Below are 26,521 nucleotides of genomic sequence, written 5' to 3' on the forward strand. Positions count from 1 at the left end.
CTAAAATCATCAAAATACCGAATATCGGGGGTACCGTTATATGGGGGCTATACGATATCGTGGACCGATATAGCCCATCTTCGAACTTGATCTGCCTGCAGACAAAAGAGAGATCTGTGCAAAATTTTAGCTTTCTATCTTAATTCGTTTAGACTGTAGCGTGATTACAACAGACGGACAGACGTACGGACAGGGTCTTAGAATTTTACGCTGATCAAGAATATATATACTTTGTTGGGTCTAAAATGATTATTTCGATGACAAACGGAATGACGAACTTAATATACCCTCCATACTATTTTTGGTGGAGGGTATAAAAACAAACATAGTTTATAAAAGCATTACTCTCAGAAAAATGCGAAATAATTCCCAAATTGCGATATTTATGCTAACGTTAATTCTAGTGTGAAGATGGAATATATAGGTCCAACGCCTATGTATGTGGAGCGCTTTTTAAAAGGGGATACCTAAATAAATGGTCAGATTATGAAGTTATATATATGTCGGAATATCTTATTTGTTTTCTACAGATTTGGCGCACTCAAGAAGAAATTCCAATAAGATATTCTAGCCAATTCCGTTTTAAAATATATGCAAAATATTAAAAACTACTCAAATCGACCCGAACTAATCAATGGGATCCATAACAAATCTCCTTTCCAAACATGGTTATACATTGCCAAATGTATTCAAATATTTAACTTCAAATATCTAACATTTGCTTAAGTTAATATAAATAATCAATTAAATCCTTAAATAGCAAATTATTCCAAATTTGGTCAAAACTTTTAATATATCTTAAATAAAGATGTACTATTTTCAAGTGTAGTAGCTTTTGATGTCGATGATGTGTGGAAAACTGTATTTCGTTAAATTTGCATTTCCTCCACAAATACGAACTTTACTGTTGTTCTTGGTGAAAGTGTTGAAATATTTTTTTCAGCATTTGCCACATTTGCCAATATTACAGCGTACACAAACACACACATTCGCATGCGACATTAAACAGACCACCAGTGTTTTGTATTCCCAAATTCCTCCGACATGAGGAAATTACAATAAAAACGCGTCAGAATGTTGACCTAATTCGCAGTTTTGCCAAATTTGCAGGAAATTTGTTGAAAAAAGCGATGACATTGGTGGAACCTACTTAAAGTTCAAGCACTGAACCCAATACGGAAGCCGCCAACGACTAACTAAACAATTCAGTCATTTTAACCTCAATAGTCTAGATAATAACGCTTATCCAACAGCAATTGATGGAGGCTTTAATACAGGAAGCCATGTTTGTTGTAATACAAAAATACTGAAGAAAATAGAACAAAAGAAAGGAGACCGAGCTAAAAATGCAAGCTAGAAACAATAGCTGAACTAAATCCATTGGTTGTCCCTCACAAACTTTCGCGCACACACACACACACACACACACACCGAAGACAACAATTTCTTTGTGTTGTTTTTGTGCAAGCACTTGCAATTTACATCTATAAAAACTTTTAATCGAAATGGCAATGTACTCAGTATTATTGGCAACGTTAAATATTCCAAACCACCATCAATTCACCCTCATCATCTAATTGGACATTATGAAGTCTTCCCTTGCTCTTTTGGTATTTGCTGTTGTCCTCTGTGCCACTGCAAAAGTTAGTGCCTATGGCGGTGGTGGTGGTGGCGGCGGTGCCGGTGCTCTCGGTGGCGGCGGCGGTGGTGGTCTTACCTTACCTGCTCCACCCTGTCCCAAAAATTACCTCTTCAGTTGTCAACCAAATCTCGCACCCGCTCCCTGTTCTTCAAGCGGTGCTTATGGAGCTGGAGGTGGCTACGGATCTGCTGGTGCCTATTCTGAAAATTATCCAACCGTTGTAAGTGCCCCCTATGCCGCCTATCCTGCCGCTGTTCCAGCATACTTGCCATACCATAATTTCTATGGAAATGGGATCTAAATTAATTGGAATTGTAATTATAGAATACTGGATTTTCGTGATATTGAATATTTTTGAAATAAAAAGAAACATTTTACAAAATTAACTTTAGGATATCAAAATATTTAATTGGGCGGTAAAATTTTCTAGGCTTAAATGGAAGAATTTCATAGTTTAATTTTATAGTGTTCTCTTTCAAACTTTTACCCTCAGTCTTATGGGAAAAAGGTAATATAATTTGATACGATAAAAATGTACCCAATCGTTAAATTGACTTACACCCTAGGTCTCTTTAGACGAAATCCGTTTCAGGATACTTGTAGTCGATCTGGAAGTATTAATCCCTTCGTCCATCTGTCTTGTTGCTACACACGATAGCTGTCGCAGGAAATACCCATTGCGGCCAATCTTGGTATTCCACAATCTTTTTTTTCAAACTGAAGTTCGGGATGGGCATTATCGACACACTCGTTCTGGTTTAGGGTACATACCAGTTTGAAAGTTTGAAATTATGCATAAAACTATAAAAATCTTAATATAACTTAAATTTGGCTTATCGTTAGATTAGGTACGAAAATTTACAGCATTCGCCCCACTTTATTCTACTTTCCCCATAAAAGGTCCAAAATTTAAATAGAAACAAGTAAAAAAGCTGTAAGTTCGGACAGGCCTAAATTTGAATACCCTTCACCATTTAGAAAGAATTAGACAATTTTCCAAAAAAAATTAAATCCGTTAAAAATTCTGTTAAAATCCTAAAAATACCGAATGTATGGGGGCTATACGAAGACGTGGACCCACACAGGCAATTTTCTGTCTTAGGCTGTAGTATTCATTACGAACTTCAAATACCAAATTTGAAACAATTCCGGTGAATAATGCTGCTAAAATAACCAAAATACCGAAAATATGGAGGTACAATTATATGGGGGCTCTATACTTTGTATTGTACAAACGAAATAATCCAGAATTCTAAAATTTGAAATAAAAGTCACCGGCGGAACGCAGGATAGATAGGGTTCTTGGAAATGCGAAGGAAAATGGTACTTAACATCTAAAATGGTACCATTTGGTATTATGTGAAAAACTTGAAATTCGGCATGAGAATCAAGGTGCGAAAGCATGTTTGATATATGAAGTTGGTTTTGGAAATGTGTACTAAGTGTACGAACTATACGAAATGGTACTAATTTTGGAAGAGTTTGGTTTAGGGTGAAAGAATGGAGCTGGAATTTTGAAATTTTTATTGGGGTCCCTGTTGATGGTTGGTTTATGATACGAAGGTTGTTTTGGAAATGTGATCTACAAGTGTATAAAATATACTAAATAGTGCAATATGTTGTAAAATTTGGTATTGGGGGAAGGTAAAGTGTCTAGACATATGGAGGTGGTTTCGGATATGCGTACTAAATTGCACGTAAAATACTAAATGGTACTAAATTTTGATATTGGGTGAAGGGATAGGGCAGGAATCCTTAAATGTGATATTAAGGCCTCTGTTGGTATCTGGAATTGAGATATGGAGGTGGTTTTGAAAATGTGTACTATAATTGTACGAAAAGTAGTAAATGGTACTAAATTTGGTACTGGGTAAGTAAGATGGAATAGAGTTGAGATTGAGATATAATTGTACAAAAGTACTAAATAGCACTAATTTTGGTATTGGATGAAGGAATAGAGCTGAGATCATGAAATTTGATACGGATGTTACTGTTGATGTATGTGTTTGAGAGAAGGAGCTACCTTTGGAATTTGGTAGTGGGCAAATTTAAGAGCTGAAGTCCTGAAATTTGATATGGATTTCTCTGTTGTCGTATGTGGTTAAGATATGGAGGTGTTTTTATAAACGTTGACGAAATGTACTAAATTTAGTATTATGTGAAGGAATAGAGCTGAAACTCTAAAATTTGATGTAGATTTCGCTGTTGTCGTAAGTGGTTAAGAAAAGGAGCTGGATTTGGAAATGAGTACGATAGCTGTACTCTTTGGAACTGTATTTTGTAATGGAGAAAATTAAAGAACTGAAATTTGATATTGAGGTCACTGTTGATATCTGAAGGTGAGATATGGGGATTGTTTAAAAATTGCGTACATTAACTGTTCGAAAAGAACTTAATGCAACTAAATTTGGTAGGGTAAGTGTACCAGTAGTCGGCACTTTTAGGCTTTTCAATATTTCAATCTTTCGACATTCTGAGTGAAATTTTTCAATTCCCGAAAAGTAATTTTTTTTCAGATTCCATATTTTGTTTAGTTTTTGAAATAATTTACAACAATTGAATTTGTTTTTATTAAATTGGCGAAATTTTCAATTTTACCAATATAGTAGTTTTTTGCCAGTAGTCGGCACCATTTTCTAATGCCAGTAGTCTGCATATGCTATTTCATTGAAAAAAAATATTATTTTGTATATTTTTTATTTCAAAAAGTATAAAACAATGCTGTAATACTAATTCACAGTTTAATTAACTAATTTCGTTTTTAAAAAGTGTTTTATTTAATTATCATTCTAAACCAAATATAGGTAGAAAATCAAGAATAGTATGGATTTTGAATTAAAATAAAAATGAGATTAAATAAAAAAAGTACCTTTCTTATGTTTGGAATTTGTGAATACTTTTCCTTTAGATAACCAACATTTTTTTTTAAATGCCACCGCTATCTAAAACGTCAAATAGCTGATTTAAAAAACTTACTTAATTTAGAAAAGTTGGTCAAAAAGCACAAATAAAAGCAACTGTCGACTCAAAACTATTTTTTTTTATTTGAGTAATTTTTTGAATTTTTTTAATAATTTTCTCAAGTTTTGGTGGATTAGGTCAAAAATGATATTTTTCTAGTAAAGGGGGCAGGGGTGCCGACTACTGGCAAATCACTTTCTTTCTGTTCCTAATGTCGGCATTAAATAATATAAGAGAAAAATGCTTGATTATGTATGTTTTTTAAGTTATAAAATGATCTTTAGACTGTTATTTACTATTATAAAATATTTCTGATTCCAAAAGTATTAAATTTAATTTACTTAAATCGATTATTAAGTTGACGCCATCACTAATTTTTTCTTTACAAACAAGCACTCTCGCACGCGTTGGAAGACACTCACTGACAAAAACCGTTATTCTCTCGTAATAAATGATCGGAGGTCATTGTTTTTTTTACAGAAAGAGAGCAGAGAACACTGTTGACGTTTTTTTTTTTTGCAATTATTTCATTATTTGGTCAATTCCATTTCTAGTTATTTAAGTTTAAATGTCAAAACTGCCGACTCCTGGGACATGCCGAACTTAGGCGCACTTACCCTATTGATTATTGGTGATGGGATAGAGCAGAAATCAGGAAGCCAGATGTGGATGTCACGTTTGGTGTCTGTTGTTGAGAGAAAGAGGTGGTTTTGGAAATACGCAATATGAACGTACGGAAAGTGCCACATGTGTTGAGTGTAAACTTTAAAATGAAAGATTTTGAAGACTTTTGGCGTAAAAGGTAAACATTTTCCTTTTATTCGTTGGTGCAAACTTTGCAAATCTAAATATTTCTATTAGTGCTATGTCAGGTGCGAAGATGGACGTGAATGGAATCAAAATTTTGAATAATAAAACGCTCATAGAATCTGAAATGAGCATCCGGTTACTCCTCCTTTTCTATTGTGAATTTCAGAATTTTTACTTCTTTTAATATCTTATATTAATAGTGATCTATATGCCGAAGCTAGATGCTAAAAGTGTGCAGTTTTAATCCAAAAACACAGTTTTTAGTAAATTTTAACGAATTTTGAAAAACCTCCGCTAACCAACAGCTACCTATTAAGGTAAAATAAATTAAAACTTTAAAATTCGTAATATCGTACGGCCCCCTTCAAGCTGATATGTAATATTTGACTTGTTGTAGATTTCTGTACACGACTGGCGCCCACACATAACGATTCAAGATTGGGGAGAAAGTAGTACTTTCTAAATTCTCAAACACCTTAGCGTAGCCAGGTATTTTCTTTGAAATACCTCAGTAAACGACTTATTTCCCCTTAGTGGAATTCGAATGTTTTAGATGTGGTCAATGGATCATCATGACTCATAAATAATTCCTTACAATTTTCCAAGCATTTCCAAAACTTTTTTTGATATGCATACGTAGGGTAAGTGTGCCTAAGTTCGGCATGTCCCAGTAGTCGGCACTTTTTATGTTTAAGCCCAAATAAATGAAACTATTATAACTAAATGTATTTTGTTTACTTCAAGTATATTGTCAGCTATCTTTGTGTACAATTTCGCTAAGAAAAGATGATTTATTCTAATAAAAATTAAATTTTTGTCTGTGAAGGTCCTCAACAATCCATATTCTTAAGAAAAGTACAATAAAGACGTCGAATCAGTTTATCTATACAAAAATATTATATTTTAATGAATCAATTTATTATTATTATTAATTATTCTTACAAAAAATTTGGTTTGCCGACTCTTGGAACATGCCATACCGCCAATTGGCAAGTGGTGCCGACTACTGGCAAAAAGGCATTGTTTTAATAAAACTACAAATTTATGAAATTTAATAAAAAGTTATTAAAACTTTATTTATTATTGCAAAAACTATACAAAATTTCGAATCTGAATAAATTAACTTTGTAATAATTGAAAAGGTCCACTCAGAATGGTGAGCGATTAAAAACGCGAAAATCCTAAAAGTGCCGACTACTGGTACACTTACCCTATAAAGACGCAATATAAACCAATCATTATGCATGTTTTCACTCACTTCATATAAAATGGAAATTATTTTCTAAATAAACAAAACGCTTTTATTTTCCTTTTTTCGGCCAAATATATACTCCAACAATTGCCTATATTTCAGAATTTCTAACAGCAAGAATTTTCATTGGCTCTTTGCAAAATTTCAATCAAATCACATTCCAATGAATGTGTCATTTCCTCGAACGAGTGCATGAATGTTAAAAACAGGCAGGTTTTTTTCTACGTTAACGAAAGCTTTCGTTGCGATTTTCTTTCTTTTGTTTTTTTTTGTTCTCAAAAATTTCTCAGCATAAACAAATCGAGGGGTTCAACGTCATCGCCAGACAGCGGCACGAGAAAAAAAACTTAACATCAGCTGGACTAGAAACAATGAAATTACCTACATACGAGTACTGCCACGTAAGAAATGTGTAAATAAAATGCTTCGTTAATAAAAATATTCAGACATACGTATGTATGTCTCTGTACATGTGTTCGTATGTATGTTTGCTATGTCCGAATTTGAGTATTTGAAAAATATTACAATTCTTGAAATATAAGGTATTCGAAAACAAATAAAACGATATGTTGTTTTGTGTTTACCGCCGATGATGCTGATGACGATGAATATTTATACCCTACACCACAAGGTGGTCAGGGTATTATGTCTTTGTGCATTTGTTTGTAACAGGCAAAAGGAAACGAGATAGACCCATAGTTCCTTTTGATGATCTGCATAGAATCACTTTCTGAGTTGATTTATGCATGTCAGTCCGTCTGTCCGTCCGTCCGTCTGTCCATGTATTCTTGTGAACAAAATGCAGGTCGCATTTATTATCCGATTGAGATGAAACATTTGTTTGGCCCAAGGACCAAGAACCCTATTGAAATTGGAGATAATCGGTCAAAATTTAGATATAGTTCCCATATATATCTTCGCCCGATTTGCCTTTTATTGTGCACCAAACGTGTAATATCAGCCCGAATTGTATGAAATTTTGCACATACAACCAAATTAGGTCTGAAAATAAAAAATAAATAAAAAATCGGTTCAGATATAGCTATAGCTCCCATATATATTGTTCATCCGATTTGTTATTTTTGTCCTCCGCAGCCGTAATATGCACTCTGTAACAACAATATTTGGGGAAATATATCAAATGCAGCTCAGAAATACCTTTGCTAAATTTTATCAAGATCGGTTCAGATTTGGATATAGCTCCCATATATAACTTCGTCCGATTTACCTTTTATTGTACACCAAACGTCTAATATTTGCCCAAATGGGATGGAATTTGGCACATACGACCGAATTTAGTCTAGAAGCTAGTATGCCAAATTTTGTGAAGATCGGTTCAGATATAGCTATAGCTCCCATATATATTGTTCATCCGATTTGTTGTATTTGTTACCTACAGCCGTAATATGCACTCCGTAACAACGATATTCAGGGAAATATATATAATACAGCTCAAAAATATCTTTTCCAAATTTTATCGAGATCGGTTCAGATTTGGATATAGTTCCCATATATATCTTTATCTGATTTCAAATTAATTTTGCACCAAATGGGCAGTACAAGTCCGAATTTAAAAAATACAAATGCTTTGGCATATTTAGTCCTTTGAATTTTAAGTTATAATTATAATCATAGCGTGTATGGTTGAATTCTCCCATAAAAACATTTAATTATTAAGTGAAGCTCAACTAAATGATTTTGATCAAATACAACCTTTTTTTCCCAAAAAAATCGTATTACCAAATATTGGATTCATTTCTTACATTTTTTTCACTTACAAAATTGAATTCTAAGCCCTTATAATGTATAAGTATTTCTTTAAATTTTGCCAGTGTTGAAATACTTTTGTCCACTATATCTGGTACCTCAAGCTACCCAAAATATATTTAAATAAACCATAACGCAACCCAAAATATATTTAAATAACTAAACAACAGCTAAGAATACACATACTCTATTTTCTATTCCAATCGAATAGGAGCGAGTAGATTTTGCCCGTTTTGTTATGAAGTTATTGCATTTTTGCCAAGTATTCTTCTAGTCTTTTTTATTACCGTTGTTTTATAGCCATATGGCTACAGAGGGTATATATTATTTGATACGGCCAAAACGTGCCTAGTCTAAATAATGGTTTAAGACCCTAGGTCTCTTTGGACCAAATCCGTTTCAGAACATTTGGAGTCGATCTAGCGATGTCCGTCCGTCTATCTGTCCGTCTGGCTGGCTGGTGCGCACGATAACTCTCGAAAGTAGTATCCGATTTGATCCAAACTTGGAACATCGTAATATTTTTGTCAAACTTAGATCAAGTTCGGACAAAAATGTCAAAATTTTCAAAGAAACTAATTTTTTGCACAGAAAGAGAAAGGATAATCCGATTTTGCTCCAAATTTGCATATCCCAATATTTTCATCAGTGCTAGACCAGGTGTGAAAATGGACAATATCGGTCCACTCCATCAAGTACCTCCCCCACAAATGGTCAAAATTTTGAATAATTACAACTCTTATAAAATGTGATTTAAGAGTCCGATAGTCTTTAAATTTCACACATCCCATTAATTTTATTAGACCAAGGTCTGGGGTGAAAATGGAATGTATCGGTCCACTCCCTCTGGTACCTCCCCCCAAAAGGTAGAAATTTTCAAAAAATATTTTTTGCACAGAAAGAGAAACGATAATCTGATTTTGCTCGAACTTTGAAAATCCTAATATTTTCATCAGTGCTATGTCAGGTGCGAAAATGGACAATATCGGTCCACTCCATCAAGTACCTCCCCCACAAAGGGTCAACATTTTGAATAATTAAAACTCTTATAAAATGTGATGTAAGAGTCCGATAGTCATTAAATTTCACACATCCCAATAATTTTATTAGACCAAGGTCTGGGGTGAAAATGGAATGTATCGGTCCACTCCCTCTGGTACCTCCCCCCAAAATGTCGAAATTTTCAAAAAAATATATATATATTCTGCACATAAAGAGAAGCAATAATCCGATTTTGTTCGAACTTTGCAAATCCTAATATTTGCGTCAGTTCTAGGTCAAGTGCGAAAATGGACAATATTGGTCCACTCAATCAAGTACCTCCCCCACAAAAGGTCAAAATTTTGAATAATTACAATTCTTATAAAATGTCATGTAAGAGTCCGATTGTCTTCAAATTTCACATATCCCAATATTTTTATTAACCTAAGGTCTGGTGTTGACATGGAATGTATCGGTCCACTCCTTCTGGTACCACCCCCACAAAGTGTCGAAATTTTGAATATCCATGAAGCTCATAAAACGCCAAATTAACATCCGATTCCATTTAGACTTGGCACATCTCAATATTTCCATCAACACAAGATCTGTTATAAAGGTGGTATAGATCGAACCATTCCTTCTGGTACCTCCTCCTTACATAGGGATCAAGATTTTGAAAAACAAAACACTCAAATAAAGCGAAATAAGCATCCAACTCTCTTCAAATTTCACACATTCAAATATTTTTGCCAACACATGATCTGTTGTGAAGTTGATATATATCTGCGAACCCCTCATATAAAGTGAAGGAGTTAGTCGATATAATCCATACCAGGAACGTCGGAATATTTATATATACGATACGAAATGGACAATATTGGTCCATTCCTTCGGAACCTGCTCCATAGAGGGCCAAGCGATTGAATAATTGTAACACTAGTCAAATATCTTTTGATTATTTAATCGAACATATGCTGAGGGTATATATCTGTCGGCAATACCGACTGATACTTTTTAACTTGTTTTAGCAGCTTTTGGACGAGTGGCTTAGAAATGACAGCAGTCTGAAGTTGTTTGCAGTTTTTTCATTCCACCCCGTAATAAAAGTGACTCCAGACAATCGGTATTTCAATAATCTTAGCCAAATTTGTTTACAAGTTAGTATGTGGCGTCCACAATGAGAACAGTCATACAAGCCAGAAAAATGTCTTTGCAGGCTGACTATATTTGTACATGTAACACACTTGCAGATAATTTTGGCATAGGCCCATACAACTGTACCTTCGGATATTCGATATTTTAATGCTTTCTGCCACACTTTTCAATATATTTTTTCTCCAAAATATTTTTTTTAGATTTTGTATTTGGGTTCCGTAATGGCTACTATCGCCCAAGACAGAAAATTGCCTATACAAGTCTACATCTTCTTATATACCCCTCATAACGATACCTCCCTATATTCAGCATTTTGATGACTTTAGCGACATTGTGTAACTGAATTATTTTAAAGTAGGGTATCACCTTTCTATGACAAAAAATGTACCTATGCAGGTTCATATTTCTGGGACAAGAAATGATGCGTTTTGGGTACTAAAATAAACTGGTGGAACGAATCCAAAATTTTACGGTGGAATCTTCACTTACTAGTTCCTAACAAAAATAATTAATATGTACCGCTCGATTACCAAAACTCAGCACTTATACATATATTTTGATGTCTGCATTATGATATAGGCACCACATAGGCTGATCTGACTTGGGGGCCAAATAAAACTTCCATCCATAGGGTGTCTGAAAGTTTTCGAACACGATTCGAATTTTCTTTTACAGACACGGCCATGTGTTCGTGCGTACGTCCGTTCGTTCATCTATTGTGGTTTTGCTAATGTTTTTTTTTTTGTTGGTCGTCTTTCTTCGTTTTTCATTTTCTGTATTTTTGTTTTTGGATTTTTCGATGCTCGCGAAAAACAACAACATTTTTGTCTCTGTCCCATCGTTTTGACTGAAGATCAAATTAGTTGAAAATTTTATCTTTCGGATTTCGGATCAGCGGATATTCTCTCTCTGTGTGTGCGCTTTTTATTAACAGAAAATAAGCGAGCGATCGATAGTTCTATATTTTTCTTGAAGGCAAAATAAAAAAAAAAAAAAAAACGGGGAAATAAAAATGGTTTTAAGAATTTGAATTGTGAATCTGGAATATCCAAAAAGAAAAGTGGAAATATTTAAAAGAAAAAATATTTCAAAAAAAGGGGAAATATTAAAAAGAAAAAATATTTCAAATTTGGAAAGAATTTGATGAAAATTATTTAAAAAAGTATAATAAGTTCAAAGATCTTGTAAGGCCTTAAAAATTGCCCAGAAATAAAATGTTCAATTTTATCAAATAAAGTGAAAATGTTTTTGTTGCTTTTACCATATTTTGTGAAAATGTTTGATAAGGCTAAAATGCCATTATTATTATAAAAAGAAAATTTAAGTAAAGTGTTTTCTTTTGCGAATTGCATAAGTTTATCATCGGAAATAAAATCAAACAAGTTCATTGTCATATTCAATAAATCTTAATATTGACAGAAATATCATTAGGTATAATACCAAAAGAAAATATTTAATAATTCATTGGTGTCTTTCGACGAAACCTAAAACCTTGTCAAAATGAAGAAGCTTCACATTGGCGGTGGCAAACACAAAAGCAAATCCTACAAACCTTTTAAAAACAAACGCAGGGTAAGCATTTTTTTCAAATTCGCATTATAAACTTTTTTCTTTTTTTCATGTAATTTTAGTTGTTGTCTGTTCAACATGTTCTTTTCGTTGGAGGTGGGGGGTTTGTTTTTTAGTTTCATAGCGTTCAAGTGAAAAGAAAAACAATATGCGCTGCCTTGTCTAGGCTAACACAGTGGGGGATATATATATTTGTTGTAAATGGGAATTTGTAATTCATTTAAAGTACAATCAATCTTTAGTGAATTAAATAGTTCAGTGCACTACTCAATTAATGGTGTCCATTATTTTCATATCCTCGAATCACAATTTTACGAAGTAGCTTGAAGATTTCAAATGTAGTTTTAAACCGAATAAACAAATTCACGTTCCCTCCTTTCGTTGTCCAATACAGGTCCATTATTTGGTGATATTATAATTATCTCCAATATGGATTTCTTATATATTTCAAATACACACTACAGATTCTGCAAAGAAAAAAAATTGATTTGCCATATTTTTTATTTTGACACTATCCTATATTTGGGATATTTTGAATTGGCTTTGAAACATTTAAAATTAAAAAAAAAAAAAAAAAACATTAAAACAATTAATAATAGACATAATTTCTATGCCATCTTAAAAAAAAAACAAGTTAAAAAGTATCAGTCGGCATTGCCGACAGATATATACCCTCAGCCTATGTTCGATTAAATAATCGAAATATATTTGACTAGTGTTACAATTATTCAAACGTTTGACCTTCTATGGAGCTGGTTTCGAAGGAATGGGCCAATATTGTCCATCTCGTATCAGACTCATAAATATGATATAAATATTCCAACGTTCCTGGTATGGATTATATCGACTCACCCCTTACTTTATATGAGATATGTAATAATTTTTAGAAAATGTTAAAAAGTGCGTGATGTACCATATAGAGTTTACCGAAATATTCCATTTTTATACTTCATCTCATATTTCGCGAAATATGGCGCAAAATTACAAATTTTATGCGAAATCATAAATTCCAATAAATTTCATAATCATATCAGGCTTCTTATTGAGAGAAATATTTGAGCGTAGCAAATAGTAGAGAATTGCTAAATTTTTTCGAAAGTTATGACAGATAAAATTATTGAAAATTGTGACCCTTTGTATAAACTTCACAACAGATTTTGTGTTAGCAAAAATATTTATGTGTGTGAAATTTGAAAAGAGTTGGATGCTTATTTAGCTTTATTTGTGCATTTTGTTTTTCAAAATCTTGAACCCTATGTATAGGGGAGGTACCAGAAGAAATGGTTCGATCTATACCACCTTTATAACAGATATTGTGTTGATAGAAATATTGAGATGTGCCAAGTCTAAATGGAATCGGATCTTAATTTGGCGTTTTATGAGCTTAATGGGTATTTAAAATTTCGACACTTTGTGGGGGAGGTACCAGAAGGAGTGGACCGATACATTCCATGTTAACACCAGATCTTGTGTATATAAAAATATTGAGATATGTGAAATTTGAAGACTATCGGACTCTTACATCACATTTTATAAAAGTTATAATTATTCAAATTGTTGACCCTTTGTGGGGGAGGTCCCTGATGGAGTGGACCGATATTGTCCATTTCCGCACCTGAACTAGAACTGATGAAAATACTAGCATTTGCAAAGTTCGAGCAAAATCGGATTATCGTTTCTCTTTGTGTGCAAAAAATATTTTTTGAAATTTCGACCTTTTGTGGTGGAGGTACCAGAAGGAGTAGAACGATACATTCCATTTGCGCACCAAACCTTGTGCTAATAACATTATTGCGATGTGTGAAATTTGAAGACTATCGGGCTCTAACATCACATTTTATAAGAGTTGTAATTATTCAAAATTTTGACCCTTTGTGGGGGAGGTCCCTGATGGAGTGGACCGATATTGTCCATTTTCGCACCTGAACTAGAACTGATGAAAATATTTGGATTCACAAAGTTCGAGGAAAATCGGATTATTATTTCTCTTTCTGTGCAATAAATTATTTTCTTTGAAAATTAAATATCGCCCATCACCGAACTCGATCTAAGTTTGACAAAAATATTGCGATGTACCAAGTTTGGACCAAATCGGATATTCCCTTCGAGAGTTATCGTGCGCACCAGCCAGCCAGCCAGACAGACAGACGGACGGACATCGCTAGATCGACTCCAAATGTTCTGAAACGGATTTGGTCCAAAGAGACCTAGGGTCTAAAACCGTTATTTCGACTAGGCCATTTTGACCGTATCAAATGATATATACCCTCTGTAGCCATATGGCTACCATATGGTATAAAAACATATACCATATGGTATAAAAAACATTTTACCAATATATATAGTTAACGTTGAGGCACTTAATGGAGTTTTGTGGAGATTATTCACACAAACAAATAACATTTTTATTAAATAAGGTATAAGCAAAGGATTCAATGGGACGTAGTCGACCGAAGAATTAATGAATTCCTCGAGATATCAAATTTATTCAAGTTTATTTATTAAAAATTCATTGGAAATATTAAAGTTCGACCTCTAATTTTCGAAAAGTAATGTGTTTATTTCAAATTTCAAACCTGATGATGGACCTTATTTGCTTTCCAATATGATCTGGACCAAAATTTTCCGATCTCCAAAAGCTTACAAAGGTAAATCAAGACTTACTTTTGTAAAACTCAATTTGTTCCCACGAAAAGAATCGCAATTTCAAATCGAATTTTTTCTAGGAATATAGAACATTTCAGGTATTTATATATGTTTTGGACCATTCTATTCTTGATATTTTACCATATACGAAAACGGAATCAGATTTTGTGATCTCTTAACATTTACAATACCTCTGGTAGAACGGAAATTTTGGTATCTTTCACACAAAAGCTGTGGTCCATTTCAAAACCCCTAACTATTATCTGATGACAATCCAATAAGGGTAGGCTTCTGCCCTGATCTAAGGCAGAAATTTTGATTAACAATTATTTGAATAAAATGAATAAAAATTTGATCTTCTTTAAATATTGCAGATCCCATTATTTTTACACCCTCCACCTTGGAAAGGAGGGTATATTAACTTTGTCATTCCGTTTGTAACATTCGTCGTAGACCCCGAAATATATATATATATATATATATATATATATATATATATATATATATATATATATATATATAACAAAATTTAGCAGGATAATTTGTATTGTGCCTAGGATGTTTGGTATTGAAAATTAGATATATCGGTCCCCGTTTTGGTATAGTCCCCATATAACGGTACCTCCCGATATTCGGTGTTTTGATTATTTTTGCCACATTTTTTTCACGGATTTCTCTGAAAATTGGTATTTGTAGATCATAATGGGTTCTAGTTCGGGTATTGAAAAATTGTATGTATAGGTCAACGTTTTGGTATAGCCCCCATATAACGGTACCTCCCGATATTCGGTACTTTGAAGATTTTTGCCACATTTTTTTCACGGAATTGTCTGAGAATTGGTATTTGTAGGTTATAATGGGTCCTAGTTTGTGTGGCAAAAAAATTGTATGCATAGGTTCACGCTTTGGTATAGCCCCCATATAACGGTATCTCCCGATATTCGGTATTTTGATGGTTTTTGTCACATTTTTTTCACGGATTTATCTAAAAATTGGAATTAGTTGGTCATAATAGGTTCTAGATCCCTTGGCGAAAGATTGTATGTATAGGTACACGTTTTTGTGTAGCCCTATATAGCGGTACCTCCCGATATTCGGTATTTTTCCACGAATATATCTAAAAATTGGTATTAGTGGATCACAATTGGTTCTAATTTTTCTATTACCCTAAGGTGAAGGGGTATTAAATGTTCGGCCTGGCCGAACTTAATTTTTTTACTTGTTTTATCAGTATTAGGTGAAATGGAATACCAATTTCAATATTTTCCTAAAATTATAACATATCTCATATAGAGTGAAGGAAGTACTCGTGCCAGATTTGGCATGTTTGGCAGGAACGAATATAATATATATTGATCAGCATAAAATTCTATATCGATTAATCAATGTCCGTCCGTCTGTCCGAGGAAATCACTCTAGCTTCCGAACGAAATGAAGTAGGTTGGTAAAATTTTACTCAAATGTATATTATGTTTGCAGAACTTTTGATATTAAAAATGGGCCATGTAAGTCCTTGTTGTGTGTGAAGATTCCTATTTTCGATATTTTGGTGATTTAAGCGACATTATCCACCGGAAATGTTTTTTTTTTTTTAATTTGGTATTTGAAGTGCATAATCGATACTACAGCCTATGACAGAAAATTGTCTGTGCAGGTCCAGATTTTGGTATAGCCCCCTTATAATGGTACCTCCTAATATTCGGTACTTTGATGATTTTAGCTACATTATTCATTCGAAACATTATTTTTCAAGTTTCGCATTTGAATGTTGTAATGGCTTATGACAAAAGTTGTGTATGCAGGCCCACTTCGTGAATCAGAATTTTTAACGGATTTTATTATTTATTTATTTATTTATTTTAAGTTGCCAAATTCATTCCAATCGGTGGAGGGTATTCAAAGTTCGGCCTGGCCGAAATTACAGCTTTTTTACTTGTTTCACCTTACAATGATATGTGTTAAGAGTATTATATTCAGGTCGCAATTAACGTCCGATTTTCACAAAATTTTGCATGGAGGTAGAATTAGGTATATAAAAAGTATATATATATTCATAATCATCATTAAATTCTAAGTCGATTTAACGATGTCCGTCAGTCAATTGAAATCACGATACAGCCCACATTATTTGACGTAGACCTCCAAAATTTGGTAGAACCATTGGTATAGTGTCTAGTATGGTTGGTATTGAAAATGAGATATACGTGGGTATAGCCGCCATATAACGGTACCTCCCGATATTCGGTATTTTGATGATTTACGCATTTGTCTAAAAATTGGTATTTGTAGGTGATAATGGGTTCTAGCTTCTGTTGCGATACATTGTATGTATAGGTCCACGTTTTTGTATAACCCCCATATAACGGTATCTCCCGATATTCGGTATTTTGAAGATTTTTTCCGCATACTTTCAACGGATTTGTGTTAAAATTTGTAGTTTACAATGGGTTCTAGCTTCGGTAGCGGAACATAGTATATATAGGTCCACGTTTTGGTATAGCTCCCATTTAACGGTATTTCCACATATTCGGTATTTTGATGATTTTCACCACATTTTTTCATGGATTTGTCTAACAATTGGTATTTGCAGGTCATAATGGGTTTTAGCTCCGGTGGTGAAACATTGTATGTATGGGTCTACGTTTTTGTATAGCCCCCCTATAACGGTATTACCCGATATTCGGTATTTTGATAATTTTTGCCAAAATTATCTATAGTCAGTTGGCCGTCTACGGTCCAGACGAGAAACCTTCAATTGATGAGGCAATATTGAAGCTTTTATTCGTGGAATATCAGCCGAAATATTGGAAAAACTTCGCTAACATTTGCATAACATAATCTGCTTACTCCATCTGGTGACTTCTATCATCCAGAGGAGAACTAAAAAATTGACATTTCTCAGTTCGGTAGTCCTTGTTTCTTGTTTAGCCCATCGGTCTTCTCCAAATCTCAAATGTCCACGCCTATAGAATCAGATGTCCGTCCACCCATAAAGATATAGCTTCCATAAATTATATTTTATATTTAAGATCACAGTTGGCATGGTTTAATTCACATAAATTCCCAATATAAACGTTTTTTCTTACATGTAGCAATGCATAGTACGCTCAGCGGTCCGCTCGAATTTTGTCCTTTCTTTATTTTTTGTAAATTTATCCGCTCTTAATAAACAAATTGATAACTCCGGCTCATCTCTCACACTATATGCCAAATTTAGCATCATTTAGTAATCTTCATTCACATATTGTACGCTTTCCAGATCAGCCTCTTTCTATACTAAAATTCAGCAATCCACCTAATCCATTCACCCAAAACCACATTGCGCCGAATTTAGTAACATATAGTAAAGTTCTTGCACTTAATTCTCATAAAAAGTTTCAAGATTCTATCTCTATTCCTTTATATAATTCCAAATGGTTTCAAATTGAGTGCATTTTAGTAATTTTGGAACACACATTGTTCGAATTTCCAAAAGCTTTACAACTTATATCATCATTTCAATTTTCAGATTTCCAACTCTGTTCCTTCTTCAAATATTATATTTAGTACTTTTTAGTATTTTCTTAGTACGCATTTTCAAAACCTCCTCCAGTCCCAATCTTACACACAAACAGTGACCCCAATGCCCAATTTCAGATTTTAAAAACTATCCGGTTACCTCATACCAAATTAAGTACCGCTTTGCAATTTTCGTACATTTCGAACATTTCAAAATTTGCCAGCTCCATCCGTTTACCCAAAACTAAGTGGTACAATTTATTAGAGTTGTTATATTTGACACACAATTCGAAAATCAACTCCGTATATCAACCGTCCTTCCTTCACTTATTTCTTATTCCGAATATAAAAATTTCTTGTTTCTCTTTCCCTAAAATCAATGGGACGGAATTTAGTGATTTTTTAGATCATTTAGTAAACTTATAGTACGCATTTCCCAAAAAAAAAAAAAAAAAAAAAAAAAACAGAGGCATATATATTTGCGACCCTCATGCCAAATTTCAGAATTTTAGCTCTAACCATATGACTGATACAATGGATTCCATTGTGAGTATCTTTGAGAATTTTCAAATACCAAGCCTTATCTCACCCCTAAACATCGGCATTGACATGCAAAATTTCAAGATTCTAGCTTCAGCAGTTTCGTCTGGGCGTTGATGAATCAGTCTGTCACTCATCACCTAATTAATTCGGTTGGATAATTATACCAAAAAGTAAGCACATTTTTTGAAATAGATTTTCCTTCTCAGTTCCCACTGTGCTATATGGCGCACGTTTAGTTTGTTTTGCCCCAGATACTATACACGATCGGGTTGTTGTGTGTTCGCGTCGTCGCCAGCATCAGATAAAAGATTTGTCAGGTCTGTATAAAAAGATATTTTTAAATAATGTAGCTGTGCGATCCGCAGCATTCTTGCCGTACGATTGAGATGATGCTATTCTATTGACAAATGTGTTTGGTTTTCATTTATGTAGTTTCTGTTGGATTTTGTGAATGATATTTTCCAAGTACTTAGTCATATTCAAACACAGATATGGTATAGGTAAAAGAAAAGTGCATAAATATGTGTGCGTTAAAATGATTTCAACGTCAGCTGTTCATACCCGTAGCCGACGTATTACAGGTTGAGTTGTCACACAAGTGTGTAATTATTTTTTCCAAATTTATTCAAAAAATGAAAACACCCTTAAAACGGTGAAAAAGGCTAAATCTCATCATCATTTCAACGACTAATTTTTTACTTAGTACCAAATTGTACCAAATATAGTACTAGTAAGTACTTTTCACGAATTTGTAGTACACATTACGAAAACCACCTCCATGTGTCCAGGCTACATATGAACAGTGACCCCAGATTTCAAGCACTATATATGCACCCAATACTAAATTGTACCAAATATTGTACTATTTGGTACTTTTCGTGCACTTGAAGTTCCCATTTCAATAACTACTCCTTTATACAATTCTACCGCCAACCGGTACCTCAATACAACATTTCAAAATTTTAGCTTCATCCGTCCACACTTAACCAAATTGCACTAAATTTAGCATTATTTGGTACAGTTCGCACCATTTGTGCACTTTTCCAAAATTCAAGTTTTTATTTAGTTAAGTAAAATAAATATATTAATAATATATTAAAATCATCAGCATAAAATTTTAAGTCGATTTAACGGTGTCCGTCTGTCTGCCTGTCTGTCGGTTGGAATCAGCCCACATTATTTGACGTAGAGCTTCAAAATTTTGCACAAGAATTTGTATTCAGTCTTGGATGGTTGGTACCATATACCGGTTCCTCCCGACATTCTATATTTTGATGATTTTTGCCACATTTTCCACGGATTTGTCTATAAAATGATATTTGTAATAGATTCTTGCTTCGGTGCCGGATCATTATCATTCGATGAATTTTGCCACATTTTCCAAAAAATTGTCCAAAAATTGGCATTTGTAGTTCGTATTGGGTTCTTGCTCCGGTGGCGGATAACGTCCACATTTTCGTATAGCCCTCACATAAATGTATCTCTCGATATTCGGTATTTTGGTAATCCTAGACACATTTACCCACAAAATTGTTTCAAATTTTGTATTTAAGACTCGCAATAGATAACAATCCTTGAAGAATAAAATTGTCTCTATAGGTTTCCGATTTGGCGTGGCCCCACCTACTTTATTTATTTATTTTTCAAGTTTCGCATTTGAATGTTGCAATGGCTTATGACAAAAGTTACCTAGGCAGGTCCACGTCGTCGTTAGACCCAAATATAAAAGCTACCTTCGGTATTTTTAAGATTTTAGCAGAATTTTTAACGGATTTTATTTTTTGGAAAATTGCCAAATTCATTCCAAATGGTGGAGGGTATTCAAAGATCAGTCCGGCCGAACTTACAGCTTTTTTACTTGTTTTAGCTCTTCTTTCATCACGTGCTGGGTTTTTTTCCGGTAATTGTATTTTGTGTTGCATGGTGTAATTGACCTATGGAGCGACTTTAAATTAAAGAAAAAAATCATTTTTTTTTTGTTAATTTCCAAAAAACAATAGGCTTCTGTTCTGACCCCAACTCCAACTAAAAGCAAATATCGTGAGGATTAGGCCATAATTGCGACGTGAGAGTGCTTACAAATTAACGTAGAAAAACGGACGCAAGGTCGACAAACGTGTTTCCGTTGCCTCAGCTTGGCGAGATGGGTATATCGATATACCACCTGGTGTGTCTAAAACCAATATTTCGAGGTTTTACAAAATTGTTGCCTCAATCAAACTTTAATACACAGCTAAATTTAAATGTGAACAAGTAAAAAAGCATTAAGTTCGGCTGGGACGAACTTTGAATACCCTCCACCATTTGGAACGAATTAGAAAATTGTCAAAAAATAAAATCCATTAAAAATTCTGTTAAAATCTTTAAAATATCTAATATCGGAAGGTGCCGATATATGGGGGATATACGATATTGTGGACCTATATAGACAATTACCTTTCAGGGTTAAAGTGCTTACAAAGAACTCCTTGTGTGGATTTTCAGAAAATATCATAGGAAAATATGGCTAAAATCATCAAAATGCGGAATATCGGGGGTGCCGTTATAGGGGGGATATACGATATCGTTAACATATATAGAGAATTCTCTGTCAGGGGGTTCACAAAGAACCTCTTGTGTGGATTTTCAGACAATACGATTTGAAAATGTGGCTAAAATCATAAAAATACCGAATATCGGGAGTACCGTTATATGGGTGCTATACGATATTATTAACCTATATAAAGAATTCTCTGTCGGGGGGTAAAGTGCCCATAAAAAACCCTTTGTGTACAATTTCCTTTGAAAAATGTGGCTAAATCGTCTTAGAATTTTACGCTGATCAAGAATATATATACTTTGTTGGGTCTAAAATGATTATTTCGATGAGTTACAAACGTAATGGCGAACTTAATATACCCTCCATACTTTGCATGGTGGAGGGTATAAAAAGTTACTTTACATATAACTCTATGATGCTGGGTAAACAGGGCTGCGAGTTCTTCATTACTTAGAGTTCACTGCTGTCGAATTTAAAAACTATTTACTACATGTTCCCGAAATTTCTGATGTTGATTTAAGACTGATCATTTGAAATAAATTATATATTTATCTCACAGATCAGCAAGCGAATTTTCAACAACAATATAAAGCTCACTATTTTCATTTCGTGAAACTACAAAAATATTAAAAAATTTAGATCATTTTCCCCCCAAACATGTTTTTCATACCAGCCACTTACTAGTCTATGAAACACATTAAGTTTTGCCTACGTATGTACCGCCGCACATAGTTCTTTTAGAACTTTTACAAAACATGTGTAGCATGCGAATTTTCTAAAAAGAAGGCTCCTCACTCACTTAAGATGGGAACAAATTAAATGAAAAAAAAAATACCAAAACACATAAAAATAAACGAAACAAGTGTGTTTGACAAGCACAACGAAACAACAGCACAAAAGGAAAGACCATCATAACAAATTAGGAAAATGCATGCGGGGAAAAGTAGACGTTATATTTTGACTTGATTTTTGTCGGCGCCTGCGCCCTATGCAATGTCAGTGCTGTCAGACAACAGCAGTATTGTGTGTTCGTTCAACTATGAATGGGAAATTCAACAGAAAACAGAAGAAAATGGACAGAAGAGAAATACACTCCGTAGTGGAACATGCAAACAAACACACTCACACACACTTTCGCTGATTTGCATGGAAGCAAATATCTGGGCCTGTATGTGTGTTACCATATGTTTTCTTGGCGTTGCTTTATTATAGCATTTGTTTTGTTTCGAGAACTTGGGCCTTTCCTTCATTCGTTTTGTTTATTTCATTTATGTGCTTTGCAATCATTATTCACCTTTTTTCCTGTTAATCTTTTAAATTTGTTTGGGCATTTTGTATTTATGTTTTTTGTACAAATTTCTCTTTGGGTTGCTGTTATTGCCCCCAACAACATTTGTACAAAGAATTGTGTTGTTTAACATTTTGTTTACATTTTTTTAATGGCGCGAGTGGAGATTGGAATTGGAACTGAAATGCTGTCATCTCCTGAGAGTTAACCAATATGTTTTTCTTTCTCTCACTCTCTATTAAGGTGGCCCTATGTTAATATAAATTGTTTTATTTAACTAAAGATTTTTCTAGAAGTAAATAACTATAATGAAAACAAACAGCCCAAAAACAGTGGAGAATGGTTGAACTTGTGATGTTCTCCAAAACGAGAGAATGCGAAGAGTTTAAAAACATGCCCTTACCAAAACGTTATTAAATAGCTAATGCCAATACTTCCATAGCAAAGTGACAGATTTAGCCTATATCGACTATATCCTGTAATTTATATGAGATATGAGATAATTTTTGGAAAATATTCAAATGTGCGCCATGTACCAGATATAGTGGACCGAAATATTCCGCTTCATCAAATAATAATAAAAATTTTGAGATGTGCAAAATTTGAAGAAAATCGAATACTTATTTACAATTCCATAGAAATAATTGCTAGTGGGAAAGGTGCTAGAAGGAGTGAACCGATATATTCCATCTTCGCTCCTGTTCTTGTGTTTGGGAAAATATTGGGGTGAAAGGAATCGGATGCTCATTTCGCGTTTTACGATCTATTCAAAATTTAAACCCATTATGTGAGAGGTACCAGAAGGAGTGGATCGATATATCCAATTTTCATAACAGACCTTGTGTTGGTAAAAATATTAGAATGTGTGAATTTGAAGGCAATTGGACTCTTATTTCTCATTTTGTAAGGGCTATAATTATTCCAAATTTGGACCCTTTGTGGGGGAGGTACCAGAATGAGTTTGCCGATATCTGCCATCTTCCCAAGAAAACTTGTGTTGATAGAAATATTGATATATGCTGAGTTTGAAAGGAATCGGATGCTTACATCGCATTTTATCAGCGTTTCGATCATTCAAAATGTTGACCCTTTTTGGGAAGGTACCGAAAGGAGTGCACAAAAATATCCAATCTCCACATTAGGTCTTGTGTTAATTAAAATATTGTGATATGCGAAATTTTATGAGAATCGGATGCTAATTTCTTATTTAATGAGAAACATAATTATTCAAAATTTTGACCCTTTGTGGAAAAGACATTTGATGGAGCGGGCAAAGTTTGCACAAAATCGAATGATCTTTTCGCTTTCTGCGAGGTAAAGGTTTTTATTTGAAAAACTCTTACCTATTTTGGGGGGGGGGGGGTAGGTTTCGTGTGGTTTACCAAAAGGAGTGGACCGATGTTGCCCATTTTCGAACTCAATCTAAGTTCGACAATAATTCACCCTTCTAGGTTAATCGTGCGCACCAGACAGACAGATAGATCTACTCCAAATGTCCTGAAACAGATTTAGTCCAAAGATACCAATGGTCTAAAACTATTATTTCGATGAGGCACGTTTTAGTCGTATGAACTGATATATACCTTCTGTAGCCATATGGCTGAGGGTATAACAATAAATTCGGTACAAAATAGTACTATATTTGATACAATAAAACTATATTTGGGTAAACAGATAGTACCTGAAATTTGGTATTAGGGTCGCTGTACATGTGTAGTTTGGACATCGAAAAAGTGTACTATAATTGTACGAAAATATTTTGATTTTGAAAATTTTGATTTCGAGGTCTCTGTTGGTAACTGGAATTGAGGTATGGAGGTATTTTTGGAAATGTGTTCCTTTATTGTACAAAAGTACTAAATTTGGTATTGGGTGAAGGAATAGAGCTGAAGTCATAAAATTTGATATGGATATCAAGTTGGTTTTGGAAATGTGTACTATAATATACGATAAGTACTAAATTGTACATAATTTGGTAATTGGGAAAAGTAAAAATGCAGAAATCCTGAATTTTGATATTAAAGACACTGTTGTCATCTGAGGTTGTATGAAAATTACTAAGTGGTACCAAATGTGGTCTTTATTTATGTGTGATATTTAGATAACTGTGTGTATCGGATGTTTGGAGGTGGGCTTAGAAATGCGTACTATAATTGTTGTTGAACTAGATTTTGGAAGGGGGTGTAGGATCACTTTTGGTGTCTTAGAGAGTGAGAGAGATAGAAAGTTTTTGGGATATGCGCACTAAATATTGCTAAATTTGACATCGGGTGAAAGAACTGAGCTGAAATTTGATATTGGGGTCACTGTTAGTTTTTATGGTTTGCTTATGGAGGCGTTGAAATAGTTTTGAACAGAAAAATTCGATGAGGGTCTGTTGTAGTTCCTCGGTAAACTTCAAAAAGAAAGATTTGAAAATATTAATTAAAATTTATATTTTTTTAGCTATGGTAGAGGGCATCTTATTTTTGGCAATGTAAAAATATAGTTTTTTTTTTTTTTAATAAAATGTCAAATGCTCAGAGTTTCAAGAGGGATCATTGAAAATGGCCACATATAAATGTCTGGCCACCTCACATAAAATCTTCCAAGTATGATTCTCTAAAAAACAATAAGTAAATAAGCTGTGAGAACTTTGAATACCCTCCATCATTTGGAACGAATTTCTGTTAAAATCTTAAAAATGCCGAATGTAGCTGTTATATTAGGATCTATACGACGACTTGGACCTACATAGGTAACTTTTGTCATAAGCTATTACAATATTCAAATGCGAAACTTGAAAAAACATCGGTGAATAATGTAGCTAAAATCATCAAAATACCGAATATGGGGAGGTGCCGTTATATGGGGGCTGTACGAAGGCGGGAACCTGCACGGACAATTTCCTGTCATAGGCTGTAGCACCTATTACGATCTTCAAATACCAAATTTGAAACATTTCCCTTGAATAAAGCCGCTTGAATTACCAAAATACTGAAAATAGGGAGGTACAATTGTATGAGGGCTATACAAAGACGTGGACCTGCACAGACAATTTTCAATCATAGGCTGTAGCACCCATTACGATCTCCAAATACCAAATTTGAAACATTTCCGTTGAATAAATATAATTACCAAAATACCGAATATCGAGAGGAGCCGTTATATGGAGGCTATACGAAGGCGTGACCTGCACGAACAAATTTCTGTCATAGGCTGTAGCATCCATTACGAATTTCAACTGTCAAATTTGAAACATTTCCGGTAAATAATGTCGCTGCAATCGTCAAAATACCGAATATCGGGAGGTGTCGATATATGGGGGCTACACGAAGGCGTGGACCTGCACGGACAATTTTCTGTCATAGGCTGTAGCATCCATTACGAACTTCAACTGTCAAATTTGAAACATTTCCGGTAAATAATGTCGCTTAAATCACCAAAATACCGAAAATAGGGAGGTACCATTGTATGGGGTCTATCGTGGGTCAAAACGTGGACCTACATAGCCCAACCTACCAAAAGTCCTGCAGATATTATATACATTTGAGTAAAATTTTATCAGCCTACTTCATTTCTAGATTGATTTCCACAGACGGACGGACATCGCTTAATCGACATACAATTTTATGCTGATGAAGAATATATATACTTTGTGGGGTCTAAAATGTACATTTTGGCGTGTTACAAATTGAATGACAAACTTAATATACCCTCCATACTATGGTGGAGGGTATAAAAAATTTCAAAACCTCTAAAAATTTTCGCTGATGAGTTACAAAAAATTAAATACACCCTTCCATTATGTGGTGTAAGAGCCGAAGATATTCCATTTTTTTGTCAATTTTGTCTCCAAATACGAGATTTGCATTAGAATCATCAAAATGC

At 34.0% G+C, this 26,521-nt stretch overlaps 2 protein-coding genes across 2 annotated transcripts in view; both read left to right on the forward strand.

Annotated features, from left to right (window-relative positions):
* Positions 1 to 1,533: 1,533 nt before the first annotated feature.
* On the forward strand, positions 1,534 to 2,004 carry LOC101899993 (vitelline membrane protein Vm26Aa-like). The gene has a single exon (XM_005189172.4). It carries the CDS (start codon positions 1,587 to 1,589, stop codon positions 1,941 to 1,943), a length of 357 nt encoding a protein of 118 aa, XP_005189229.2. The 5' UTR covers positions 1,534 to 1,586; the 3' UTR covers positions 1,944 to 2,004.
* A 9,332-nt stretch (positions 2,005 to 11,336) lies between these two features.
* The window catches only part of LOC101887742 (voltage-dependent L-type calcium channel subunit beta-4), a 104,742-nt gene continuing 89,557 nt past the window's right edge, over positions 11,337 to 26,521 (forward strand). The window contains exon 1 of the mRNA XM_059124764.1: positions 11,337 to 12,140. Coding sequence (XP_058980747.1) covers positions 12,069 to 12,140 — 72 coding nt within the window. The 5' untranslated portion in view covers positions 11,337 to 12,068. The remainder of the gene's footprint in view (positions 12,141 to 26,521) is intronic.

This window comes from Musca domestica, unplaced genomic scaffold, assembly GCF_030504385.1.
Source record: "Musca domestica strain aabys unplaced genomic scaffold, Musca_domestica.polishedcontigs.V.1.1 3, whole genome shotgun sequence".
NCBI lineage: Eukaryota > Metazoa > Arthropoda > Insecta > Diptera > Muscidae > Musca > Musca domestica.